The 24146-nt window shown below is 33.0% G+C and overlaps 5 protein-coding genes and 1 pseudogene across 7 annotated transcripts; 4 read left to right on the forward strand and 2 right to left on the reverse strand.

Annotated features, from left to right (window-relative positions):
• Positions 1–4300: 4300 nt before the first annotated feature.
• LOC145823107 (uncharacterized) lies at positions 4301–9624 on the forward strand. Of its 2 annotated transcripts, XM_082922282.1 has the most exons (5): positions 4320–4886; positions 5159–5221; positions 5397–5471; positions 5778–6204; positions 9210–9624. In XM_082922282.1, the coding sequence occupies exons 1-4, from the start codon at positions 4539–4541 to the stop codon at positions 6198–6200; spliced, it is 909 nt and encodes a 302-aa protein (XP_082778408.1). In that variant the 5' UTR covers positions 4320–4538; the 3' UTR covers positions 6201–6204; positions 9210–9624. The 2 variants fall into 2 exon arrangements, with proteins under 2 accessions (XP_082778407.1, XP_082778408.1); XM_082922281.1 differs by lacking the exon at positions 9210–9624 and having other exon boundaries at positions 4301–4886; positions 5778–6411.
• LOC114278551 (tubulin beta-1 chain) lies at positions 7407–11656 on the reverse strand. Its single transcript, XM_028220621.2, has 3 exons — positions 10939–11656; positions 8643–8912; positions 7407–8329 (listed from the first exon to the last, which is right to left on the reverse strand). The coding sequence occupies exons 1-3, from the start codon at positions 11339–11341 to the stop codon at positions 7647–7649; spliced, it is 1356 nt and encodes a 451-aa protein (XP_028076422.1). The 5' UTR covers positions 11342–11656; the 3' UTR covers positions 7407–7646.
• Positions 11657–12813: 1157 nt separating this feature from the next.
• Positions 12814–19039, reverse strand: LOC114278550 (BRCA1-A complex subunit BRE-like protein). 2 transcript variants are annotated; one of them, XM_028220620.2, is made up of 13 exons: positions 18732–19039; positions 18551–18638; positions 18267–18453; positions 18079–18169; positions 16214–16249; positions 15994–16092; positions 15314–15444; positions 15173–15221; positions 14937–15026; positions 14798–14851; positions 13920–13985; positions 13211–13308; positions 12814–13116 (listed from the first exon to the last, which is right to left on the reverse strand). In XM_028220620.2, exons 1-13 carry the CDS (start codon positions 18807–18809, stop codon positions 13047–13049), a joined length of 1137 nt encoding a protein of 378 aa, XP_028076421.1. In that variant the 5' UTR covers positions 18810–19039; the 3' UTR covers positions 12814–13046. The 2 variants fall into 2 exon arrangements, with proteins under 2 accessions (XP_028076421.1, XP_028076419.1); XM_028220618.2 differs by having other exon boundaries at positions 15314–15462; positions 18732–19022.
• Positions 19040–20486: 1447 nt separating this feature from the next.
• Positions 20487–21014, forward strand: LOC114284654 (protein FAR1-RELATED SEQUENCE 5-like). Its single transcript, XM_082918848.1, has one exon. It carries the CDS (start codon positions 20487–20489, stop codon positions 21012–21014), a length of 528 nt encoding a protein of 175 aa, XP_082774974.1.
• Positions 21015–21182: 168 nt separating this feature from the next.
• LOC114278531 (protein FAR1-RELATED SEQUENCE 5 pseudogene) lies at positions 21183–21785 on the forward strand (annotated as a pseudogene).
• Positions 21786–21908: 123 nt separating this feature from the next.
• Positions 21909–23202, forward strand: LOC145822236 (protein FAR1-RELATED SEQUENCE 1-like). Its single transcript, XM_082918849.1, has 2 exons — positions 21909–22667; positions 23128–23202. Exons 1-2 carry the CDS (start codon positions 21909–21911, stop codon positions 23200–23202), a joined length of 834 nt encoding a protein of 277 aa, XP_082774975.1.
• Positions 23203–24146: the final 944 nt, after the last annotated feature.

The following is a 24146-nucleotide window of genomic DNA, read 5'->3' on the forward strand; positions in this document are numbered from 1 at the left end:
ATAATTTATTGTTTGATTTAAAATTATTGTTTCGAACTATTAGTCCTAAATATGTTTGACTAATTGTGTCTTATGGGGGGGGGCGGTTGAGACACAAATGGGAGATAAGAAGGGATATGGGATTAGATGGTGAAATGATTATTTTGACTCTCTACTATTTAATTATGTATTATATTTAGTAAAATTTAAATGTCTGAATTTAAAAATAAATTAATTTTATTTAATTTTTTAAAATAATGTTTTATAGATATTTTATTATAAATTTTTGTTTATATTTTATTTAATTTCATTATTTAATTATTATTATTTTTAAAAATAAATTTATTTTAAAAAGAACATATATTTTTATTAATATTTAATTTATTTTATTTTTTAAAAATAAATTTATTTAATTGTGCAAAAAATAAAATAAAATAAATTTTTATTTAATCTAGTTAAAAATGATTAAACTATTAAAAATATGTTTAATATTATTATTACTTAGTACATAATTGAAAATGATAAAATAATTATTTGAACATTTATCCTTCTCCATAATATCTCAAACAAATATAGGATTCAATAGAATAGTCTAATCCAGACATATAATCCTATGACTAAACAAACATAGGATATAAATCAAGTCCAACCAAATAGTCCGGGGACAATGTATCCCAGGACTAACAGTCCGACAGATTCTAATCTCTCCTTATCCAGTCTGTCCAAACAAACACACCCTAAGTATGTGTTTGTTTTGAAGGATTAGGGGGTGGGATCAGACTATTAATCCCACCGGACTAATAGTCCATTGTTTGTTTCATTTTTTTTTTGCTCCGGACTAATAGTCCCCCAGACTATTAGTTCCACAAATATAGGACTATCCTATCCCATGGGGAGAGGTGGGATAGAAACCATGTGATTGGTATCCCATGGGATTATTTTGTGAAATGTCCATTTTACCCTCCATGTTATTACTTAGCAAACAATTAGAAAATGATAAAATAACCTTTTGAACATTTATCAATAATTTTTTTAGCGTTGTTAATTTAAAATTATATATTAAATAAAAAATTTAAATTATAAATTAAATTTAATTAAAAATAATAAATTATAAATTATGGCTTTATAAATTAAATTTTTTTAGTGTTGTTAAAAAATTAAATTTACATATTAAATTAAATTATTTTTTTGTGTTGTTAATTTAAAATTATATATTAAATAAAAAATAAAAAAATATAAATTAAATTTATTTAAAAATAATAAATTATAAATTATGGCCTTATAAATTAAATTTTTTTGTGTTGTTGAGAATTTAATTTATATATTAAATAAAATTATTTTTTATTGTTGTTAATTTAAAATTATATATTAAATAAAAAATATAAATTATAAATTTAATTTAATTGAAAATAATAAATTAAAATAATTAAAATATTGTGCAAAAAATAAAATAAAATAAATTTTTATTTAGTCTAGCTAAAAATAATTAAAATATTAAAGCTATGTTTAATATTGCTATTACTTAGTAAATAATTGAAAAGAATAAAATAGTCATTTGAATATTTATCCTTCTCCATAATATTCTAAACAAATATTGGATAACTAAAAATTGTCTAATTCAGACATCTAATCCAATGACTAAACAAACATAGGATACCAATTTAGTCCAACCAAATAGTTCCGGAATAATGTATTTCAGGACTAATAGTTCAATGGATTACAATCTCCCCTTACCCAGTCCGTTCAAACAAGAAAAAAAATACAAGAAAGGAAAATTCCAAGCATTTAGAGAAGTGGCAAAAAAATTTAAATCGTTTTTAAAGAATATGGAGAAAGGCCAATATAGGTGTGAGGGCCGTGGATATATTCAAATCTTCATAACAAGTATGCACTTTTTATTGTTGTTTTCAAACTTTTTCAACAATGATTCTATGATTGTGTTAATACTATAATTTGGCATGATGAGAACAAAAAAAATCAACTTGTTAGACATCGTGCTAAATTTAGCGCAATGGGAGCAAAATGGCAATTTTTAGCATGATTACAATTTTACTATATTGCCCTCACGAAATTTCACATAAAATATTAATGCCAAGTTAGTAAGTTTGATAGTATACAATGTTACCAAGTGCACTACCACACTCAATTACACATTTTATTTGACGAGACTGTAACTTGAATTAATGAATTAAGTATTTTTTCTAACCATTAATTATTACATTTAAAGTCTATATTTAAAATTAAAAAAAAAGGGTAAAAACACTTGTATAATGTATTTAGTACATTGTGATAGTCAACGAAACCACCCTTTTAAAAATTATTATTTAATTATTTATTTATGACCATGCATAATATGTGTATTATGCTATTATAATATTAAATGTATATTAAAGTTTTAATGCATCATAATAAAAAATGATTAGTACATGTTCACTAATATATGTGCACATGAAAATGATTATATCTTACTAAAGATAAAGAGTACATTTGAATCTTGAATTTGTTAAATTTAAAATTAAACACAAAATAAATAGAATTATTAATGCATACTAATATTTTATAGGCAACTAAAAAAATAAATTTATACCCTTTTATTTAAGATATAAGCTTCAAATTTGTACATATTATAATATAATAAAATCATATATCGTTATTACAAATCCTTTAGAATTATAATTAGGGTTTCTTTTACTTGTTCTTCAAGGAATTAATAAACAGCACGAGCAAGGACACAGCTGGAAGATAAAAACGGATATAATAAACCAAATACAGCAACGAATTAAAAAATAAAACGGGGCAATTAATGACTTAATTTCCATTTTTTAAGGGCTCGAAAATTACCAAAATGGGCAAGTGTTATAACACACGCGCTTTCAATGAGCGTGACAAATAAAGGCTCTGTTTGGTTTAGCCTTGGAATCATAATTCCACAATCCTAGCTTGCTTATTTTCATTTTTTAAAAAATACTTTTTAGAAAATTTTATTTTTTTATTTTTTGTGTTTTTTATTTTTACTGATTTTTTTTAATATTTTAAGCAATTTTTTTACTTTTTAGACACACCTAACATAAATACACCTAAAAAGTAAAAAAATTGTAAAAAAAATCTTTTAAAAATTCACTAAATACCAAAAATATAAAAAAATACAAGAATTTAGTATATTTTTTATATTTCTATGTATTTATTAATTTTTAAAAATATTTTTTCACAATTTTTTTACTTTTTAGATACAACTAAGGTGCATCTAAAAAAGTAAAAAAATGTTTAAAATTTAAAAAATATTCACTAAAAACAAAAGAATACGAAAACCAGAAAACTCGATTTTCAAAAAACTTAATCCAGAAAACTCAAACCAAACGTAGTGTTGTGTTTAGATATAGTTTTCAAAATTTGATTTTATACCTATATTTGAAAATTCTTTTCAGAACATGTTTGGCTGAGTGAGTTTTAAATTTTAAATTTTGAAATTGGGTCCCTTGGACATCCTTCATGACGTCTGGCCGGTTGATCGGAACAGTTTTTTTTTTGCAATTGCTACCTGATATTTGAAAAAAAAATTATATTTGTTTTTGATATGTTTAAAATATAGAACTTTTTTTTTTGACCAAAATGACAAATTATTTGGCCATTTATTTAAAATTAAGCAAAAAAATTAAATAAAAATTAAATTATTACAGTAACTTTAAAAAAATAAAAAATATACATTTTTAAACAAAACAATTATAAAAAAAATCTAATCAAATATACAATAAAGTACTAGCTGAATATTTTTTAAAACAAAAAATAATATATATTTTTTAATATTTTAAATAAAAAAATATTTTGAATTTTTTAAATAAAAAAATATTTTTTTGAATTGAATTTTAAAAAGAGTTTGGTTATAAGTTTTGAATATAATTTTTAATAGAATTTTGAGTTATGTATTTGTTTATGAGTTATAAATTTTTGAATTAAGTTTTAAAAATTCTTTTTAAAATTTATAACAAAACAACTTTTCTTATTTCAAAACTCATTTAAAAAATTTAAAATTTAATTCAAAATTCTTTTCAAAAACTTATAGCCAAATAAATTTTTTCTTTTCAAATCATGATTTAACAATTCATAAATTCAAAATACAACTCTATTCTTAAATCATAATTCTAAAATTAGACCAAACATTACCAAAGATTTTAAATTTATAAATTTAAAGATGCACTGAACATGACCAAACTCTCGCTAATCACAATTCATTATATCCTTTTATATTTTTTAATCATATAATACAAAATCATTTAACTTGTATTGCCAATTATAATACCAATTACAATACCATTAAAACATCAGTGCACCAAAACCAATCAATAACTTCTTTGTACTGAACACACACAAAAACACAAAACACACACACTAAACCCTAGACCAACCCTCCTTTCTTTCTTTGCTTGACACGTGGCATTTTCCACATACTCTCCATGGATTTCCCTTATAAGACCCTCTTCCTCTCTCTTCTCCAAGCAACACCCTCTCTCTCTCTATGGTCTGTGGTACCTTTTGTTTGTTGATGGGATTTTACTGAAACAATGAAACAGAGTACTAGTAGCAGTCTCTGGTCTTTGTTCGGTGAAGATGAGATAGAAGTGGCTGAAATCTTGGTCAATCTTCCAAATCTAATCTTCAAATCGGAGTCTCGTCTTCGATTTGCGTCCGGGTGGGGTGTCAAGAGAAGGAGATCTGCAATCGATTCCAACCCACCGCCTCTTCCTCGTCTTCGTCCCTCATCGCCACATCTTCACAGAGAGACCGACACAGAGAGAAGACCCAAAAAAATCAAGACCGAGGCATCGAGTCCCTCTACTCCTCTCTCTTTCTCTCCCAGCGAATCTGATTACAAGTCCAACCACTCTCGCAAGAAACTCTCTAAGAAAAGGGTCTCTCTTTATCTCTCTCTCTCTCTCTCTCCATATTCCCAAATCTGTACTCTGTTTCAATCTTTCTCTGTTTTTTTAATAGTTTAATTTTCTTTAAGAGTTGGGTTTTGTCTGCCATTTGGTTTCCAAATCTTGTTTTGTTGTTTTCAAGGTGTCCCCTGTTCTGGGTCGGTCTCAATTATATCTATATCTATATCTACTATATATATACATATATTCTGTGTATTGATGATTTACATTCTCTGAGCTTCTTGTTCTTGATGGTTTTGCAGAAGAAAGAGGAGTGGTTGGAGATTACAGAGAGATTAATTCAGCGCAGAGAATTGTTGAGAGGGGTAAGTATGTAAATTTGTGGTTGTGGATTTTGTCTGTTTGTTTAATTTTTCTCACCCATGTCTCTGTCACTATATTATCTTCTATTTTTTGGGGGATTTTTTTTTCACTGTACTATTAAAAGAAAAGAAAAGAAAAGAAAACTAAAACCCTTTTTGTTGTGTTCAATTCACACAGGAGATAGAGACTGTGAAGAGTTTCTACAACAAGCTAAAGACTCTTAATTTGGAGTTGAAAGCAAAGAAACAAAAGGTAAGACAGATTCCAGTCTGTTTTGATCTTAAAATTTATTTTAGAAATAAACTTTGAAACACACACCTTACTTTTAGGGAATGCTTTTCAATTTTCATAAACTATTTTTTTGTGTGAAAAAAAAAATATAAAAAATGGATGTAATAAACATTGAATAGTTCATGGTTTTCATCATAAACTATTTTTGATGATGATGATGAGTTCTCTCTAATTTTTTTTTTTTTTTTTTTTAAATCTTTTTATGAAGTGGGGTCTCTGTGTTTATTTTATTTCTGTTTTTATCCCTTTTTTTTTTATTTTTTACAGCTAAGATTCAACAAAAGCTCAAAATTTGGGATGGAAAGCCAACCCATAATCCAATCAACTCTGGTTGAAAATGCTCAAATTCATTGCATGGTTCTTCATCATCATCATCATCATCAACATCAACAACAATCCTATGGATCACACACAAGTGAGAACTTTCAGTACCCATTTGGCCACGTGTCCCCATTGATGTCATCAGGCTCCCGATTGGGCAATGTCAACCATATTGGTCCACTTGGCATTCCTGATCTTAACGTAGTTGCCAGTGTAGAGGAGACTTTTGGGACGGACTCTTCACAACCGTTGGATCATAACAGAGCTGTTACAGATGACAGAGCTAAAGCTGCAGAAGCAAGGAAGAGAAGAATGGTTAGGATCAAAGAGATGAAGAGCGCTGTTGCAGCCATCAAACCACCACGGTGATGATGTAATAAATCAATTTTTTTTTTTTGGGTTTTTCATTCTTCCTCATTAAAATAGCTCTCTAAATTGATATTGATTTTATATCATTGGCATAGCTTTATTGTGTTAGAAATTAGATATGCTACGCACTAAACAAAATGTTTGGTAAAATATTCTCAATTTAAATATGTAGTGCAGATCTGAATTTAGTGGAACAAAATTGTTATTAGTATTTTAATTGAGTACATAGTTTTAATATTATCATTATTGTATTGTTTAATTTTAGTACTTAGACATGTAAATTACAGGAGCTCTATTGCCAACTTAACTGTTTTAGCATAATTATATCACACTCATAAAATTTTAATTCATATATTTAGTAATATGAATAGAAAAATGACCATCTTCTTTGTATTAGGGAGTTATTTGTATTTTGTCCATGTAATTGTGTGGTCATCATTTCCCATGAGCTAGACTAGTTTGTATAATAATACTTGGGTTGGGTCTGGGCTTGAATTTTGGATTTTGGCCACCATGTCAGTCCGTGAGAGAGTCACGTGAAAAGCCCGACCATTAGACTTCCATTTTAGTACTTGTTTGTTAGTATTAGCCCCAAAAAAGAATATTGATTAGCCTGGCCCAAAAACAAAACAAAACATAACATTACAACCCAATACCCTTTCACATAACCACACACTATTGATTATGTTAAAATTGGAAAAACCAACATATGCAGTAAACCATTAATTCACCCACCACTATTTCTTTTCCCAAAAAAAAAAAAAACATCAAATACAGAAATTTGTACAAAAATTTCAATGATTGTTCAAATTTGTTCCATTGAATAATACTTGGGATCCCCTTTTGGGGGTCACCCCCTCACCCTCCCTTTGCCACGTGGCGGGTGGTGATTGGAGGAGCAGGAAAAAAAAGAAAAAGAAAAAGAAAATGTAACCAATGAGAGAGAGAGGGGGGTCAAAGGGGGTGGGAGGAAAAGGGGGGATGAATCATTGTTGTTGTTCCATTTTGGGGTTGAATTTGTGATTTGTTATTATCTCATAAAACACTTATGCATAAATGGAGTTGGGGAAAAAAAAAAAATCCCGAATTAGAAAGTAAATATGATATTATGTAGAGGCTTTTGATTATGGCTACCGGCTTTCTAATTCTGAAGAAAATAATAATCAAGTTGACAGTGAAATTCGAATGAGTTTTGAAATTCTTGAATTGAATGGAACAAACAGCAACATCTATATATATTCCAATACGTAAACAGAACAGTGACAAAGTTCAAAGTGTCACAGGAGAATAACAATGCCACAAAATGAAAAGAAAATAAAAGAAAAGAAAAGAATGATAGCCAAATAGTGGTGGTATATAAGCAAGACAAGCGAAACAATTCCATCAAAATCTCAGAGTTTTGTTTCGGAGCTAAACAGCCTTAGTCAGACTTGCTTCAGCAAGTATTTAGCCCTCATAATTCTCTTCATTACCCTCCTCAAACTCTCCCACCTCCTCATCATCGGCAGTTGCATCCTGGTACTGCTGGTACTCCGCCACCAGATCATTCATGTTGCTCTCTGCCTCTGTAAACTCCATCTCATCCATCCCTTCCCCTGTATACCAATGCAAAAATGCCTTTCTCCTAAACATCGCTGTGAACTGCTCACTCACTCTCCTGAACATCTCCTGAATCGATGTTGAGTTCCCAACAAATGTTGATGCCATCTTCAACCCTGTTGGCGGAATATCACACACGCTTGATTTCACGTTGTTTGGAATCCACTCCACAAAGTATGATGAGTTCTTGTTCTGGACATTGATCATCTGCTCATCCACCTCCTTAGTGCTCATCTTTCCCCTGAACATGGCTGAGGCTGTTAGGTAGCGTCCGTGGCGTGGGTCAGCTGCACACATCATGTTCTTTGCGTCCCACATTTGCTGAGTGAGTTCAGGGACAGAGAGGGATACGTAGTTCTGGGACCGGCGAGAAGTGAGGGGTGCGAAGCCCACCATGAAGAAATGAAGACGTGGGAATGGGATTAGGTTCACAGCCAGTTTTCGCAAGTCAGAGTTCAGCTGGCCGGGAAATCTCAGGCAGCAAGTTACCCCACTCATTGTTCCAGAAATCAGGTGGTTCAAGTCACCAACTGCAAACCAAAGATGCAATGAACAATAAGCTTTTAGTATTCAGCATGGAGCCCCTATGGGTTTGTAACAAGAAGGGCAAATTATATAGATAGAAATGGTCTATTTCAAATTGAATGTTAATCAATCAGGAGAGTTTCAGTCCAATTTCTAAAAAAATGTTATCAGTTGAATTAAATTGACACAATGTGAAGAATGTAAGAGAAAATTGATGTAGGTAGAACCATAAAAGACCAAATTGACATAAGAAATAAATTACAGGAACTACAACTATAATTTGCCCTACTAATAATGTACAAGTAGAATAGTACTTACAGCTTGGATTACTGAGCTTTAATGTCCTGAAGCAAATGTCGTACAGTGCTTCATTGTCAAGGACCATGCATTCATCAGCGTTCTCTACTAACTGGTGCACTGAGAGGGTGGCATTGTAGGGTTCAACAACTGTGTCGGAAACCTTTGGGGAAGGGAAAACAGAGAATGTGAGCATCATTCTGTCTGGGAATTCCTCCCTTATCTTTGAGATCAAGAGGGTTCCCATGCCGGAACCAGTGCCCCCTCCAAGCGAATGACACACCTGGAAACCTGACCCATAAACAAGAACAGCACAGCCACATCAAGCAGTTTTGAATTAACCACCACCATTTTTATTTAGGGGACTATTATATAACAGGAACAATATTCTTGATTATCTGAAAAAAGCAATGTGTATTACATTAATAACAAAACAAGCCACTAAACAGATCCTGTTTTTTCATCCTATCTCAAAAAATGACTTCAATTTACTCCAAAGAGTTATCAACAAATGTGAAGACTTACGGATGCAAAATTATATACCACCCAGCTTCTAATTGTCTATTTGTTTTTCATACTCAAATGCAGGTCCGAAATCTGAAAATCAATACCCCAGCCCAAAGATTGAAAAATGCATGATTTTCTTGGTCATATATCAGTATTATACAAGGAGTTGCTCAATATTCTCCAAGTTGTTCAAAGTTATTTACTTCCTAGCAACTAGGCCCCGATAAATCCAACAATGATTATACAAACTTCTACAGGAAAAACTTCATAGGGTGTAGCTATTTTGCCAGGGTGTAGCTGCTCAGCAATGCAGACCATACAACCAACAATGCACTGTTTGCTTTGTCAATACCTCCTTTTGTTTTGGCCACTGTTAATTTCAACTTGGTAAAAGAAGAAAAATTGTCGGTGCTACTGAATCCGACATTGCTAAATCAACGTGATTGGTATGTTCTTACTATTTTATATACATTATATATGTTCATTTTATTAAAAATGTCCACACACAAACAAAAGTGACCCAACTGGTGGTATCATAACAGGGGTCCACCTTCTCAGCATCACATGTTTAACAAATCAATAATGGAACTTAAACTAGAAGAACTGCAACTTTGTTATTTGGAGCAATTTTAATTTGATTATTGCAAAGTGCTGTGAATAGAAATCTAGAAAACGTACAACCAACTAATGAAAAATTTGGAAATTCCATTCAAGATAAGAAATACAACGTTAAAAATAAAAATATAAGGACTATGCAATAATGCAGTGACAAGCCTTCCTTAATATGATCTGCATTCATAAGTGAGACAAACTATACAACAAATAAAGGTGAACACCAAGAACACAAAATATAGAGAACCATTCTTCTAATCCCCTGCCAAAAGTCATGCTTCTAGTTGGCTTTTTCAATGAATGTGCCAATCCTATTTCACGGAATTGATACATGTTTAATCAAATTTAATGAGCAAAAGCAAGAAGCATATGAGACTTTAACAACTACAACCAATTCCATTGTCTTAACTCTGTCTTTATGAAATAAAAAGCATAGTGGTAATGCTATACTCAAAAAAAAAAAAAAAATGTATACAAAAACTTTATATAGAATGGTTTATATCAATTTATTTATAAAAATTCTATATATTTAGCATTTTTGAAATGAGAATTCTGGGGGTAAGGGAGAAACTTAAACTAATATATTTCAGAATTGCTTTTAAAAAATTAGCTGAATGCACAAAAGACTATGACGATGATCAAATTTGGTAGTCATCAGAATCAGTTCATAAGCATAGGCATCCAAAAATATAGCAGTTGATGCCAATATGCATTGAGGCTAAGATTAAGAGATATTGATGCATGCATCATCAGTTAGGCAAATTACCCAATATGCGTTAAGGCTAAGGTTAATAGATATTGATGCATGCACAGGTTAGGAAAAATACTGCAAATATGTAATCATAAATCAAATGCTCCTCTGAAAAAAAAAGGAAGGACGTTTCTCACAAACAATTGCATCAAAGCACAAATAATGTACATAATATAAAATTGTTGTATACAATAACTTGAATCCAAAATAAACAAAGCTGTGAATTTTCAATCTATAATGTGAGGTACATAGATTTAAACCACGCTTCTCGCAAACAATTGCATCAAAACACAAATGAAACCAAAATAAACAAAATTATATCTACATAAGCATTGAACAAACAATTTTCCATATATATGATTGATAGATGGATAGATAGATGCATACATACATGATGATACATGTGTAGTGTATGTTTGACGTAAAAACAAAGAAGATGGAAGTTACCTTGCAAACAATCACAATTCTCAGCTTCTTTGCGAACAACATCGAGAACAGAATCAATCAACTCAGCGCCCTCAGTGTAGTGACCTTTGGCCCAGTTATTGCCGGCACCGGACTGGCCGAAGATGAAGTTATCGGGGCGGAAGATTTGGCCGTAGGGACCCGATCTGATGCTGTCCATGGTACCGGGTTCGAGATCCATGAGGACCGCCCTGGGGACGTAGCGGCCACCAGAAGCCTCATTGAAATAGACGTTGATCCTCTCCAGTTGGAGATCGGAGGGTGCTCCGTCGACCTTGTAATGGCCGTCAGGTTGAATGCCATGCTCGTCGCAGATCACTTCCCAGAACTTGGCACCGATTTGGTTTCCGCATTGGCCTCCTTGAATGTGCAAGATCTCCCTCATTGTTTTTTTTTTTAGATTGTTTGTGATGAGATGATTAATTTAAATGGTCATATCATATATGAATCATGAGAGAGAAATGTAGAGCGAGGTGGAGGGACGTGAGGGAGATTCGGAGGGTATTTCAAGTGGAGTGTGTGATGTGAGGAGAGGAGAGGAGGTGACAATGGAGGGAGGAGGAGACTAACACGATAAGATAACCGCTCGGAGGAGGAGAGGAGAGGAGAGGAGATAGACGAGGTGCACGTTAAGAGTGTGAGCCCCACGTGCGCACCGCTGCTTCGTTCTGTTGTGGGTCGCGTTATTTTTGGAAAGACAGTTTTTTAACTTACCGTGCGGTGGATTCACGATTTCTACGCCTGGGAATGACAGACAACTGCCAATGGTTGGCGGGTTTGTCCGACAACCCGTTTACCCGTCAGCCTCCAAATTCCAACCCACCTCAAAACAAAAAAAATTATTTGGTTTTTTTATTTTCCGAAAATTACTACTATATCTCAACCTAAAGCTATTTAGAACAAAATACAAAAAATGTTATCCAGATAAATAATGTGTAATTCAAATTCAATTTTTCATCAACATATTATTATATTTTTAAATAAAATTATAAGACTTTTTCCAAATGTTGAGACTTCTTGCTCTTTATAGGTGCGTACATTTTACAAATAGACTTTTCAACCCTTCATCAATCATTTCTATTAAATTATATAAAAACCGAGTTTGCATGGGCTGTAACAATTATTTATTTGCTATTTAAAAAAAAAATTTAAAAAAAATTTGGTTTACCTTAAAGAAAGGAAATTATTGTAAGTAATACTAGGTTTTTTAATTGAAAGTGAACTTTCAACAAATCTCAATTTCCTTTGAAAGACCTTTTTTGCAGATTGTGCTTCTTTAGAGCATTCTCACCAAAATTAGTTTACATTTTTTGTGTTTTTCTTTTTGGGATTTTGTTGTTGGTATATTTTAACTAAAAATTACTTTATCTAATTTAGTTAGTTAGTTATTATTATTTTTTAATTTTAAAGTAACTTTATCCTATCCTCAGCTTCCTTTCAAGGACATCTTCTCCTAATCTCAACTTTATCATAATTACTATTATTCTTAGGCTCATAAAATACTTCTGACATTGACGCCGGGTTTGGTTTGAGAATTGCATTTTTACTATTTTTTTCACTTGAATTTAATTAAAAGAAAAAAATTATGCTTTTGAGAAAATTGTTAAAAATTATTATTTTTGTGTTGTTTAAAAAATTCAAGTAAGCTGATATATCACTTTAGTGAATTTCTAAAATTGTTTCAATTTTTATTTATTTATTTATTTATTTTTTACTTTTTCAAATCTTTCTAGAATAGAAGGACCAAACATGTAAAAACATTTTACACAATTTTTAAAAAAAATTCACCAAAGACAAATTATTTTTTTTAGCACTAAGCGAAACAAGATGAACAGTTAAAACAAACACACAAGCAAATCAGAAAAACTTCCCTCATACAGCCTTTCACCCGGATCATTCTGTCAAAAGAAGTTCAATGCTCACCATGAATTACAATCACAAAGTCAGAATGTTCTTGATTTTTTCCTCCATCTCACACATGAGAATCATTTTCAATCCCAAATTGTCTCAAACTGTACTAACACATTGTCTTCCTCTATTCACAAGGGTGAGAGCTCAAGGAACATTAAAAGTGTCTCCAACGCACTGCACTAACGTTGCTGAAGCATACTCTCATTGCAGAACTTCTTGAAATTCAAACATTCTTCCACCAGAAAATCACTGCCAAGATCATTTGGATCATCAGAATTAGGTATGGGAGTGACATACCTCGTGGAAACTCAAGGAAAAAGGTAGGATGAAAGGAAAAACTCACTACATCCGCTCAGCCATTTCTGATGATTCCCATCTGGGACTCCATGGAAACTCCGTCAAAATAGGTGACTTGATGGGTGCACCATGAGAATTGAAATGCTACAAAGGGGTAAAGAAAAAAGTGTAACCCAATCATAAATGTGAATTTCATTTTAAACTTCAATATTTCAGCAGAATGATGAAAAAGATGTGTAAAATCGAAACAGTTCTTGAAGGTTCTTTATAGTAAAAAACAATTACAAAAATCACAAGGAAAGAGGAAAAAGTTATAACAAGTACAAATTCTTCAGGCTAATCATATTAATTCCGATAGAGAGCACAATATTACAAAGTTTTCCTTCTTGGTGGAAAAAGGAGGAAAGAGAGAAGAACTAAAAAGCATAGCAGAATCACACACACTACGCAGGCACATGTCAACAATAAATAACTTAAAAGAGTTATTGATTTCTAAAACCCTCTTTCCTTCTCCTGCTTAGCCGAGTGGGCAGCATAATAGAGCGGTAAAGTTAACCAGTACACTGTTAAGATTCACTTTCTAAGCAGTCAAAATTTAAAAATGAAACCGTAGCTTGATAATCAAAAAATTCATCCAGTGCACATGCAGAAGAACAAAATGCACTAGTTTGGCTGCATGCATGTGTTGCAACAAAATATAAATAAGCTTAAGTAGAGAAGAGAAAACATATAATATATAATTTTTATATCATTACCTGGGAACTTTGAAGTATCAAAGCTGGTTGTTGCTTTGGGAACTGGAGTGGAAGGGAAAAATGCACCTACAGGAACCAGACTCCCAATCAAACTTTGCGTTTAGAGTAAAGAAATAAGCAACAGCATTGGAGTCACATGACAATAAAAAAACTGAACAATGAACATGTGGTGATATTATGAGACCAGAAAACTATTACAAGACCATATGTTTTTCACAACTTCAAAGAACTAGTCTGGCACTCCTAATAAAATCTCTTTACACCAGTGCTTATCCATTGTACAATAAAATGATAATCTGTGTGGTGTCATCACTTTCCCTTATCAGTCTAGCACTGAATATTTTGCCTGGGAGCTGCCCCCCAGGTGCATCATCACAATACTTTCCTTGTGTTTTTAGCTATCTCCAAGAAAGTTCAGTAAATGAGAACTAACTCAGCAATCTGTTTTTTCGTTTTTTTTTTTTGGAACTACATCAATCTGTTTATTTGGAAGTTAACTACAATATTTACTCTCTTAACACAATAGTAGGTGAGAGATGCCTCAAAAATAAAATATTTCTTCTCATTTCTTACTTGTGAAATCAAAGAGCAAACCACACAGGCACTTGCTGTGAATTTGTTGATATATATTTTGGAATGTCAATATCCATACAGGTGCTTCAACTAAGAAAGAGGAGGGGAAGAAGAACTATCCATGTAAATGACATGGACATTTAAGTGAAAAAGGTACAGCATATCATGTTACATAAAAATCTAAAGCAATGTTAGCAAGACATCAGATTGACAATAAAATAGCTCAGAAATGTTGCATGAATTAACTAGTAAAAAATCAAAGAGTCCCCATCATGTAAATATGAAATTATATAACTATATCTTACCAAAAATGTAAACACCCCAGAACAAGCCAGATATGTTGCCTTTCTACAAAAGACCTGCCAACCAAATCAAAGAGAAATCAGAATTTTGTTTAATCGGTCTAAATATTGAATCAATTACATAATGTAAAAGGATCTATACCGGATCAGCTTCTACCGGCCGTCCAAATAGAGGAACTAGTGACACAATAAACATCCTTCTAACATCGATAGATGAAACTGCATCTACAATCTTTAAAATAAAACCAAAAATAAATAAATAAATAAATCTTTCAAGCCATATCTCTGATTGTTGATATACAAGCCGTTCACTTGAAAACATCATCAACTAAAGGAATGTTCAAGTTGTCAGCTAAGCTGATCAATAATGCAGCTGACCTGTGACTGAAGCATCTCTTCTAAAGTGGGAAGATATTCGGCCATGCACCTTTCAAGAGAAGAGAAATAATAGCTGAAATTTGCTAATATGACCTCAGAAAAAAAGTAATGTGAAGAAAAAGAACTGCATGCTATACATACATTCCCTCCAACCATGCGGGAAGCCTGAAATCTTCAATGGAAAATAGAGCCTTCAGCTCAGGAGAAGATACCAATTTTAATCGTGGGGCTGAAGGGGCAGGCACATATTTTCTGCCAATAGGAAATATAACCTGCACCCACCATCGAATCTGCTTAAAATATAAAGCAAAGGGAGAAAGAGTAACAATGAAATGATAGTTTTCAGAATCTGCAATATAGAAAAATCCTTATAACTGGTTACTCATTCCAGTTGGGATCGATAACGAGTAATTAAGTGTCACTATATTTTGACAAGATAGATTGCAGCGACTGGCAAAGAAATTGGAATTTTATCAGAAAATTTACAGTCAATTCTTCCTATTTCTGAAGTGACTAGTGGAAAGTTAAATAATAGGAAGAAAACCCATTCCTAATTTTCACTTAGAAGAAAAGAAATAGAAGAAAATTGAGTCTTCCAAAGTTGTTGCCACCTCCACTTTCAAAAGTGAGGACTATTTTCAAAACCATATTTCTTTTTCCAGTTTCCAGGATATAAGAGAAGATCTACACTCCCTAAGTTTTGTTTCATTAATTTGGCAATCAGTACTTTCCTTTGACTTCCAAGGAGGCTCCCATAAGCATGTTGGTCTGAAAAATTGCATACATGTATATTTCCCAATAAAAGATATATGAAAAGTAACCTGTAAGTATATCTTCTGCTGGTGACGCCAGGGGCAACCAGTGACCATTTTATTTATATCCATATCCAGTAAAGGAACTGCAAATTTTACCTCTTCTGTCTACACTACAATACAGAGGCAAAGAAACCCGTAATACAGTCAAAACTAATATAATATGATTGCCTCTTACAGGCTCATAAAATCAATTATAAAGATGCAAAGATGTTCCTGTTAAAAATACCTTCTCAATACCTGTGCCCATGTACATTTCAATTCCCTGCAGCATGATGATTAAGGTTTAGATAACAATCTACTTTCTCAAAACAACAACAATAACAATATCTAATGAAGTGTGGATTTAATGAAATGTGGATTTAAGCAAGTAAAGAAAATGTTAAGCGAGGCTGAAATAAATTTAAGGCAACAGGTACTCCTTCAAACTTCAGTCAATCATGTTTTTAATATCCAAATAACTTGAGAAATAAACAGAAAAGATGATTATGGCGAAGTAAATATCAATGGCCCAATGAGGGGATCAAATTATCAACCAACATAACCAAGCCGTTAATTGTCAATAATGAATGCATTCAAAAAGAAGTATGATTGGTGGTGTATTGCATTTCACACGAAGAACACAACAAACCAGAGAGAAAGAAACACTTATAAGCAGCTCTGGGATCGTTGGAGGGGTTTATAGGATTGAATCATCATAGGATAGGTTCAAGGATCGTAAGATCCTGCCCAACAAAAAGAACAAAAAAATGCATAATAATTTGTATATGAATTAGACATTTCTTAAAATTACACAAAAAAGTGAACCTAAATTACACTGAAAATAAGTGAAAATGTTGTGAAAAATATAATCCACCGTGTAAATATAAACACTATACAATAGAAAGCACAATAGTAAAAGTTTTACACACTTTCTGTATACAACAGTATGGAATTAGATTTATCTGTCACATGCTAAAAGTTCAAAGAAGGATGAGCTCCTGAATTCATTGACTGACAAATTCAGGCAATCTAACCAAGCTCCCTTACTGTTTCTATCTTTCCCAAATAAGAGGGCATAATTTAGGGGTTGTTTGGGGTGTCCTAAATTATTGTACTTTTTTTCTTTTTAGACTAAAAAATTGAGAAAAAAAATATGGATGTTTAGGTTAACTTTTTGACTTTTTATAGAAAAATGTGTATTAAAAATTTGTATAAATTAATATGTAGGGGAAAATTAAGATTGGGAGTTGTGCAGCCGTAATTTTTGACTTTTGGTGAATAGTGATAACTTTTTAACTTTTTAATTAACTTTTTGGATTTTTAACTTTTTTTCAACTTGCCAAACTTGGCCTTAATACACTCTTTTCTCCTAAACTATCTAAACTAAAGAAAGAAGTATACCACTATTAGTTTCCCAAATGCACTATAAGCTTTCAAAACTAGGGAAAACAAAGAGAAAAGGAGAAGCGGAGCATGTCTCTATTTTCCTCTAAATCAATCTATTATTTCAAGCAAAATTTCCAGACCACATTTTTTCTAAGATTATAGCTTGAACAATAGAAAATTTTCACTCAGTCCCGGCCTAGGTTACTTGGCAGCAATTTGGGCCCTCATATGCCATGTTTGGCTTCTTGGTTGCAATTGACATAAGAAAAATATGCCAAGTGGATTGTTGCAGTTTATGGCCTCAACATTTGATACAAAGCCCGGCATGTGGCTCATTAACCATATAATGTAATGCTTTTCTCAATTTCTCTCCAACCATCTTCACACATTTTTATGAACCATAACGGAGGGAAACAAGACAGCTACTTTTGCAGGTTATGCAACTCATCATAGAGTCAGGTCATAGTCATCAGTATTATGCAGTAGTAACACAATTTGTTTTCTAAACCAATTCACAAGGCACGATGTATATTTTTCTCATCAAAAAATGTTATCAAAGATTTCAATGACAATATGCAATAGCGCTTCCATTCCAGCTTCCCAATTTAAAACAACTTTCAATCACAAAGGTAGACTAGAAACCTTATACATGCAAAGAAAAGAGAAGAACTCCATTCATGTTCCCTCTTTTTGTGAAATGAGGCATTTAGACTTCGAAAAAATTACCTCTCTTGGAACTATAGTGCTAATTTCAAATTTCACTCTCTCATCATCAACTTCTCCAACCCGCTTCTTCTGGTAGGTCATATACAATTCCCTACAAAGCAAAACCTACTAAAATCTTAGCTAAAAACGCCCAAAACTAGTAAATTCAATGAAATTTTATCCCTTAAAAAGAAAAAGGGTGAATTAACCTGAGTTCAAGAATGAGAGACAACAGGCGAGTTGGGTCTTTGCAATTCCAATCAGACAAACCGTTCTTCGGGGATTTCAAATCTCCTTCTTCACTCACCGGAGGGTATGGACGAAAGCCTTCATCTTCGGGTCCAAAGATGATGTCTGGTGCCGCTAATGGATAAAGCGCATTATATATAACATCCCCTACAATCAAATCCATCAAAAAACTCAAAAAATTAATCACAATCAAGTAAGAATCGTACATTTGTTCTATGTATAGATGAAGAACAATCAAACTGACATCTGATATAGTCGAGGCAAAAGGGAATGGCTAAAGTAAAGCGATCAAGCAAGCCATTGTGCTTGGATCCAGACCACATCTGCTCAACCTGAAACATCAAATGCAAGCAATTTTTGATCTATGGTTTAGAAAATGCCAAAATGAAACCCTAGTTTGTGAGAGAAATGTGCTTAAGGCTTACCTTGATAGGGAGAGGAGAGTGAGTGACGAGGTAATTGAGCTGTGCGCCGATGAGAGGAGGAACAATATCGATCGCCATGGCCGAGTTTTGGAAGTTCACAATCTCAAGCTGCTATTGTATCACCGGTTCGCCGTTGAGTTGTGAAACGATCGCCGAGTTACAGCGGAAGTGAAAAAAGTCTGGAGTCTGGTACACGAGTCATCTTCTACTCGTGTAGTGCGGACCTACGCGTCACAACGTTATTCGCCTTCTATGTAGGCGTGCGGATCCTATAGAGTAACTCACTAGAGTGATATCGTAAAATGGATGATCGAATGGATGTGCTTAAATCTCACCAAAATAATGTCGTTTTGGTGAGAATTCAAAAAAAAATAAATAAAAAAATATAAAAAAATCAGAATTAGGGGTTTCAAAAGGAATTTCAAAATTCCTTCTATATGTATACACACGGTTATACAGACGGTGGGAAGAATCAAATAAAGAAAGAGAGAGTGAAGAAGAGTTGGCCGTCGTCGCAAAGAGCGTCCTGTCGGCCCACCGTCGCCGCCGCCGTGGCCGTTGCCCCTGCTCCAATTGTTGTTAAGCCATTTGCCCCTGCCCCTGCAATATATAGGTGATTATATTATATATATAATTTTATGTTGAAATCTTGCCTTTTTTGCTGAAATCTTGCCTTTTTTGCTGAAATCTTGCTGATATATATTGCTCCACACAAATGTTGCTTCAATCTTACTGATATATATTGCTCAATCCCTGTGATAATAGATATATATATATACATTATACATTATATATAAGTCAACGTGAAGCAACCTTAGGAAAAAAATGGGTTCAGCTCTGTATGCTTATGTAAGTCAACGTGAAGCTCTCCCATCTCTGTATGCAAATCTAACCAGATTATTTCTCTGTCAAACAACATTTTTTTTTTCCTGTTTCTTAAGTGGACATAGGCAATTTACATCCTGAAGTTTCCTTGTAGTCATTGTTTTTCTTTGTAGTCATTACATGTATTTTTTTATCAGATATTCATTAATTGGGTTGAGGGAACATATAAAGAAACGTCCACCACTGGCAACATCTGAGAAGGTGCTTCTTTGTAACAAACATGTATTTTTTTATCAGATATTCATTAATCAACATCTGAGGGAACATGTATTTTTTTATCAGATATTCATTAATCAATTTTTTTTTTTTTCAATGGGGTTGCTCCTCAATGTGTTTTATAGGTGCTTCTTTCTTCTTCTGATAGAATTTCAAGTAAAATGAAACTTGACAAACATATTGTGTAGATAAATCTCTGTAACAAACATACAAGCTAGAAACTTGTTATGACGTTCTGTAGTTTTTGTTATAGGCTCATTCTTTAAGTTTTATAGCTAATGCAAAATGTATCATTTGTGCCCTTCTCTACCAAGCAATACTGGGAAAAGAAATTATTTGACATTAATCATAGCCCAAATTCCATTCATATATAAATGGCATCAACTCTTTTTATTTCTCTTCTATCCTACTTTATTGATAAAGTTTGACCCTCCTCAAATGAAGTTTGTTACTGCAACTCTAACCACAAAGATAGCATATTGCACTTGGCATTTGGTTTTTGTTAATTTCTATTTTTTTTGTTTGCCTTGATTATCTAATTTCTTTTATTCGTTGTTTATCTTATTTAGTTTGTATTATTTTGCAAACATAATTTACAGTTTTTATGCTAATATTGAGCACTTCTTAATTTTTTAAGTGACTTGGCACATTCATATGGAACCTAACAATCATGAGAATGACGGGGGTGAATGTGATTGGAAGCCTAGAGTTCGCATGATGTTTGATACAGAACAAGAAGCATATGATTTCTATAATACTTATGGAGGAAGGTTGGGCTTTAGTATTAGAAGGGGTTATGTAAACAAGAGCAAAGAGGGGCAAATCACTTCAAGGCAATTTGTTTATAATAAGGAGGGATTTCGGGTTGTCGACAAACGAGATCCATTAACAAAAAATCCTAGGCAGGAAGTGAGGACTGGTTGTCAAGCCCAACTTGTCATTAAGTGGGATAGGAATATGCAGAAATTTTTTGTTAGTGATTTTGTTGAACAACATAATCATATCTTTGTACCAACAGAATGTACGCATATGTTACCATCCCAAAGGAAGATATCTGCATCACAGGCAATCGAAATAGATTTAGCCGAAAAATCTGGAATCCGTCTTAATGCTGCATTTGAGCTCATGGGTAATGAAGTTGGTGGAAGAGAGTCACTTGGGTTCACAAAACTGGACCAATAAAATTATTTGAGAACGAAGAGGCAAAACAGTTTAGCATAAGGGGAGGCAGGTAGCATTTTGCAATATTTTCGTGACAAATCATTGGAGAATCCATCTTTTTTTTACTCGGTCCAATTAGATAACGAGGAGCAGATTACAAACATATTTTTGGCCGATGCTCAAATGATCATGGATTATGGGCAATTTGGTGATGTTGTGACTTTCGACACTACTTACAAGTTAAATAGTGCACATAGACCATTTGCGTCTTTTGTTGGATTTAACCATCATAGGGAAACTGTGATATTTGGTGCAGTTTTGATGTATGATGAGACCGCCGATTCTTTTGTATGGATTTTTAGAAGATTCTTGGAGACAATGTCAAGTAAGGCTCCAAAAACAATTTTTACGGATCAGGATGCTGTAATGGCTAAGGCCATACCTATTGTTATGCCTAACACAACCCACTGCCTTTGCACTTGGCATTTGATGCAAAATGCATTAAGGCATGCAAATTCTATCTTCAAGGATAAGGCGGTGAAGGATAAGGGGATAAAGAGTGTTTTATCCACGTTTATGTACGACATTGAGGATGAGGAAGAGTTTACGTTAAAATGGGAGGAAATGCTTGACAAGTATGAAGTAAAAGATAATCATTGGTTGAAGTTAACATTTGGGGTGAAGGAAAAATGGGGTTTGCCATATGTTAGAAATACATGGGGTGCGGGCATGAGTAGCACCCAACTTAGTGAATCCTTTAATGCTTTCTTGAAGGATTTTCATTCAGTCTGATCATAACTTAATGCAATTTTCATGCATTTTGATTGAGTTCTATCTGAGAAGAGGTACAAAGAGTTACAAGCCGAATATGCTCTATGCCAAAAGTTGCCAAGGGTGAATATTAAAGTGAAAATTATGGAGCAAGCTGCAGATATTTACACAAATAAAATTTTTGAAGAATTTCAGGATGAGTATGTCAAGTCCCTTGAAGTAAACATTGAAGAAATTGAAAATGATGGTGAGAGTACCGTTTATACGGTTTTTGATAGTGATGGTATAAAGGTGAGGAATGTGAGGCATGAGTGTGATGATTCAATCACTTGCAGTTGTAAGAAGTTTGAAATGAAGGGCATTTTGTGTAGTCATTGTTTGAAGATCCTTAGAGAAAGACTCAAATTCAAAGAGATTCCTTCACAATATATTCTGAAGAGATGGACTAAAAAAGCAAGATCTGAAAATGTGAAAGATAGGTGTGGGCATGATATTCAGGTTGATGTAAGATTGCATCAAACTTCACGTTATAGATCATTGATGGCAATATTCAGATCAGTAGCGTGTAGAGCTTCTGAAAGTGAGGAAACATATAATTTGACGGTCGAGAAAGCGGATGAATTAATTGCAGACATTGAAACCATGTTAAGCGCAAAATTCAATATGCCTTGTTCGGATACTATTCAAGAAGAAAGCCCCTCCGAAAGCTTTGAAGTGGATAGTGTAGCGGATAAAAATGTAGTTCAAGCAAAAGGACTCAAGAGAAGAGAGTGCACTTGCAAGGGACAAAGGCGGATAAAAGGTGGTTTGGAGCTTGCGTTGGCAAAGAAAAATAAAACACGTTCATATAATGCTTCTCAAACTTCCATGTCTGTTACTCCTCAAACTCCTCCCTTATTTTCGGTAAGTGCTCCTGAAGCACCTCCCTTATTTCCTCAGTTACGGCTCCTTTATTTTCAAGTGCTCCTCAACTTCCTCCATTCTCGCCGAGTGTTCCTGAAGTTAGAGCTTCTTCGTCTCAATTTATGTATCCCGCCTATGATGTAAGTTAGTTTAATAAGAAGTTTTAGTAGAGATTTGTAGGTGAGTATTATCATTTGAAATTGATATATGTTTGTTATTGTTGCAACCAAGTTTTCTTCATCACAATATGCATTTTTCCATGCCATCGATGTATTCCGTCCATGGAACCTATCAAGCATTGCTTAACAATGCAAGTAGTTATCACTCGCAAGCCTCAAATAGTCCCGCATGTAGTGAAGTAATTTATTTTTCACCTTTCCTCTTTTATTTTGTCATTCATTCATTTAAAGTTCCAATTTATTTTATGGTTCCTTTGACGTAATATTATTTTTTTTTGTAGGTACTATATGGTCGTGGGCGTGGGCGTGGGCGTGGGCGTGGGCATGGGCATATGGATCACACGTCAACATCTTAGCGTTATTTTGTTTTGGAAATTTTTGTGAATTTTTTGTTGGATATGTAATATTGAAAACCTTTCATGAAACTGTTGCTGAAATGTTGCTGTAATGGAGTTAAAATGTTGCTGAAAAATTGCTGAAATAGAGTTGAAATGTTGCTAAAATAGAGTTAAACTGTTGCAGATTTTTTGCTTGAATAATGCTCAAATGTTGCTGAAATAGAGTTGATGAAATGTTGCTGAAATAGTTGCTGAAATGTTGCTGTAATGGAGTTAAAATGTTGCTCAATTTGTTGCTGAAAAATTGCTGAAATAGAGTTGAAATGTTGCCGAAATAGAGTTAAACTGTTGCAAATTTTTTGCTTGAATAATGCTCAAATGTTGCTGAAATAGAGTTGATGAAATGTTGCTGAAATAGAGTTAAACTGTTGCAGATTTTTTTGCTGAAATAGAATTAGAGTTGCAATATCTCTGTTTGCAGCTTTGATGGATTTAAATTCTGCTTTTATAATGCTTAAATTCTTGCTTAAATTCTGTCTGGATGATGCAAGGCAATACAAATTTTTGCTTAAATACTTGACAGAATTTTTGCTTCAATTCTGTTTGCAGATTCAAATTCTGTGTGGATGATGCTAGGCAAGACTTAGAATAAGCTTTTACAATGCTGTAGATTTTTAAACTGTTGCAGATTTTAAAATTCTGCTTTGGGAAACCTGTTATACAACATTGAACATTTCATACAATACAGCAACCTGTTATACAACATTCAACATTTCAACATTTTCAATAGACTTCAGAAACCTGTTATACAACATTCAACATTTTCAACATTTCAACATTCAACATTATTCAACATTTCAGAAACCTGTTATACAACATTCAACATTTTCAAACCATCACATATAATACACATTGTTAAGCAACCAACATAATTCAATAGATTTCACAAACTGTTCATTCAA

Source organism: Camellia sinensis, chromosome 3 (genome assembly GCF_055761805.1).
Source record: "Camellia sinensis isolate YWXY chromosome 3, ASM5576180v1, whole genome shotgun sequence".
NCBI lineage: Eukaryota > Viridiplantae > Streptophyta > Magnoliopsida > Ericales > Theaceae > Camellia > Camellia sinensis.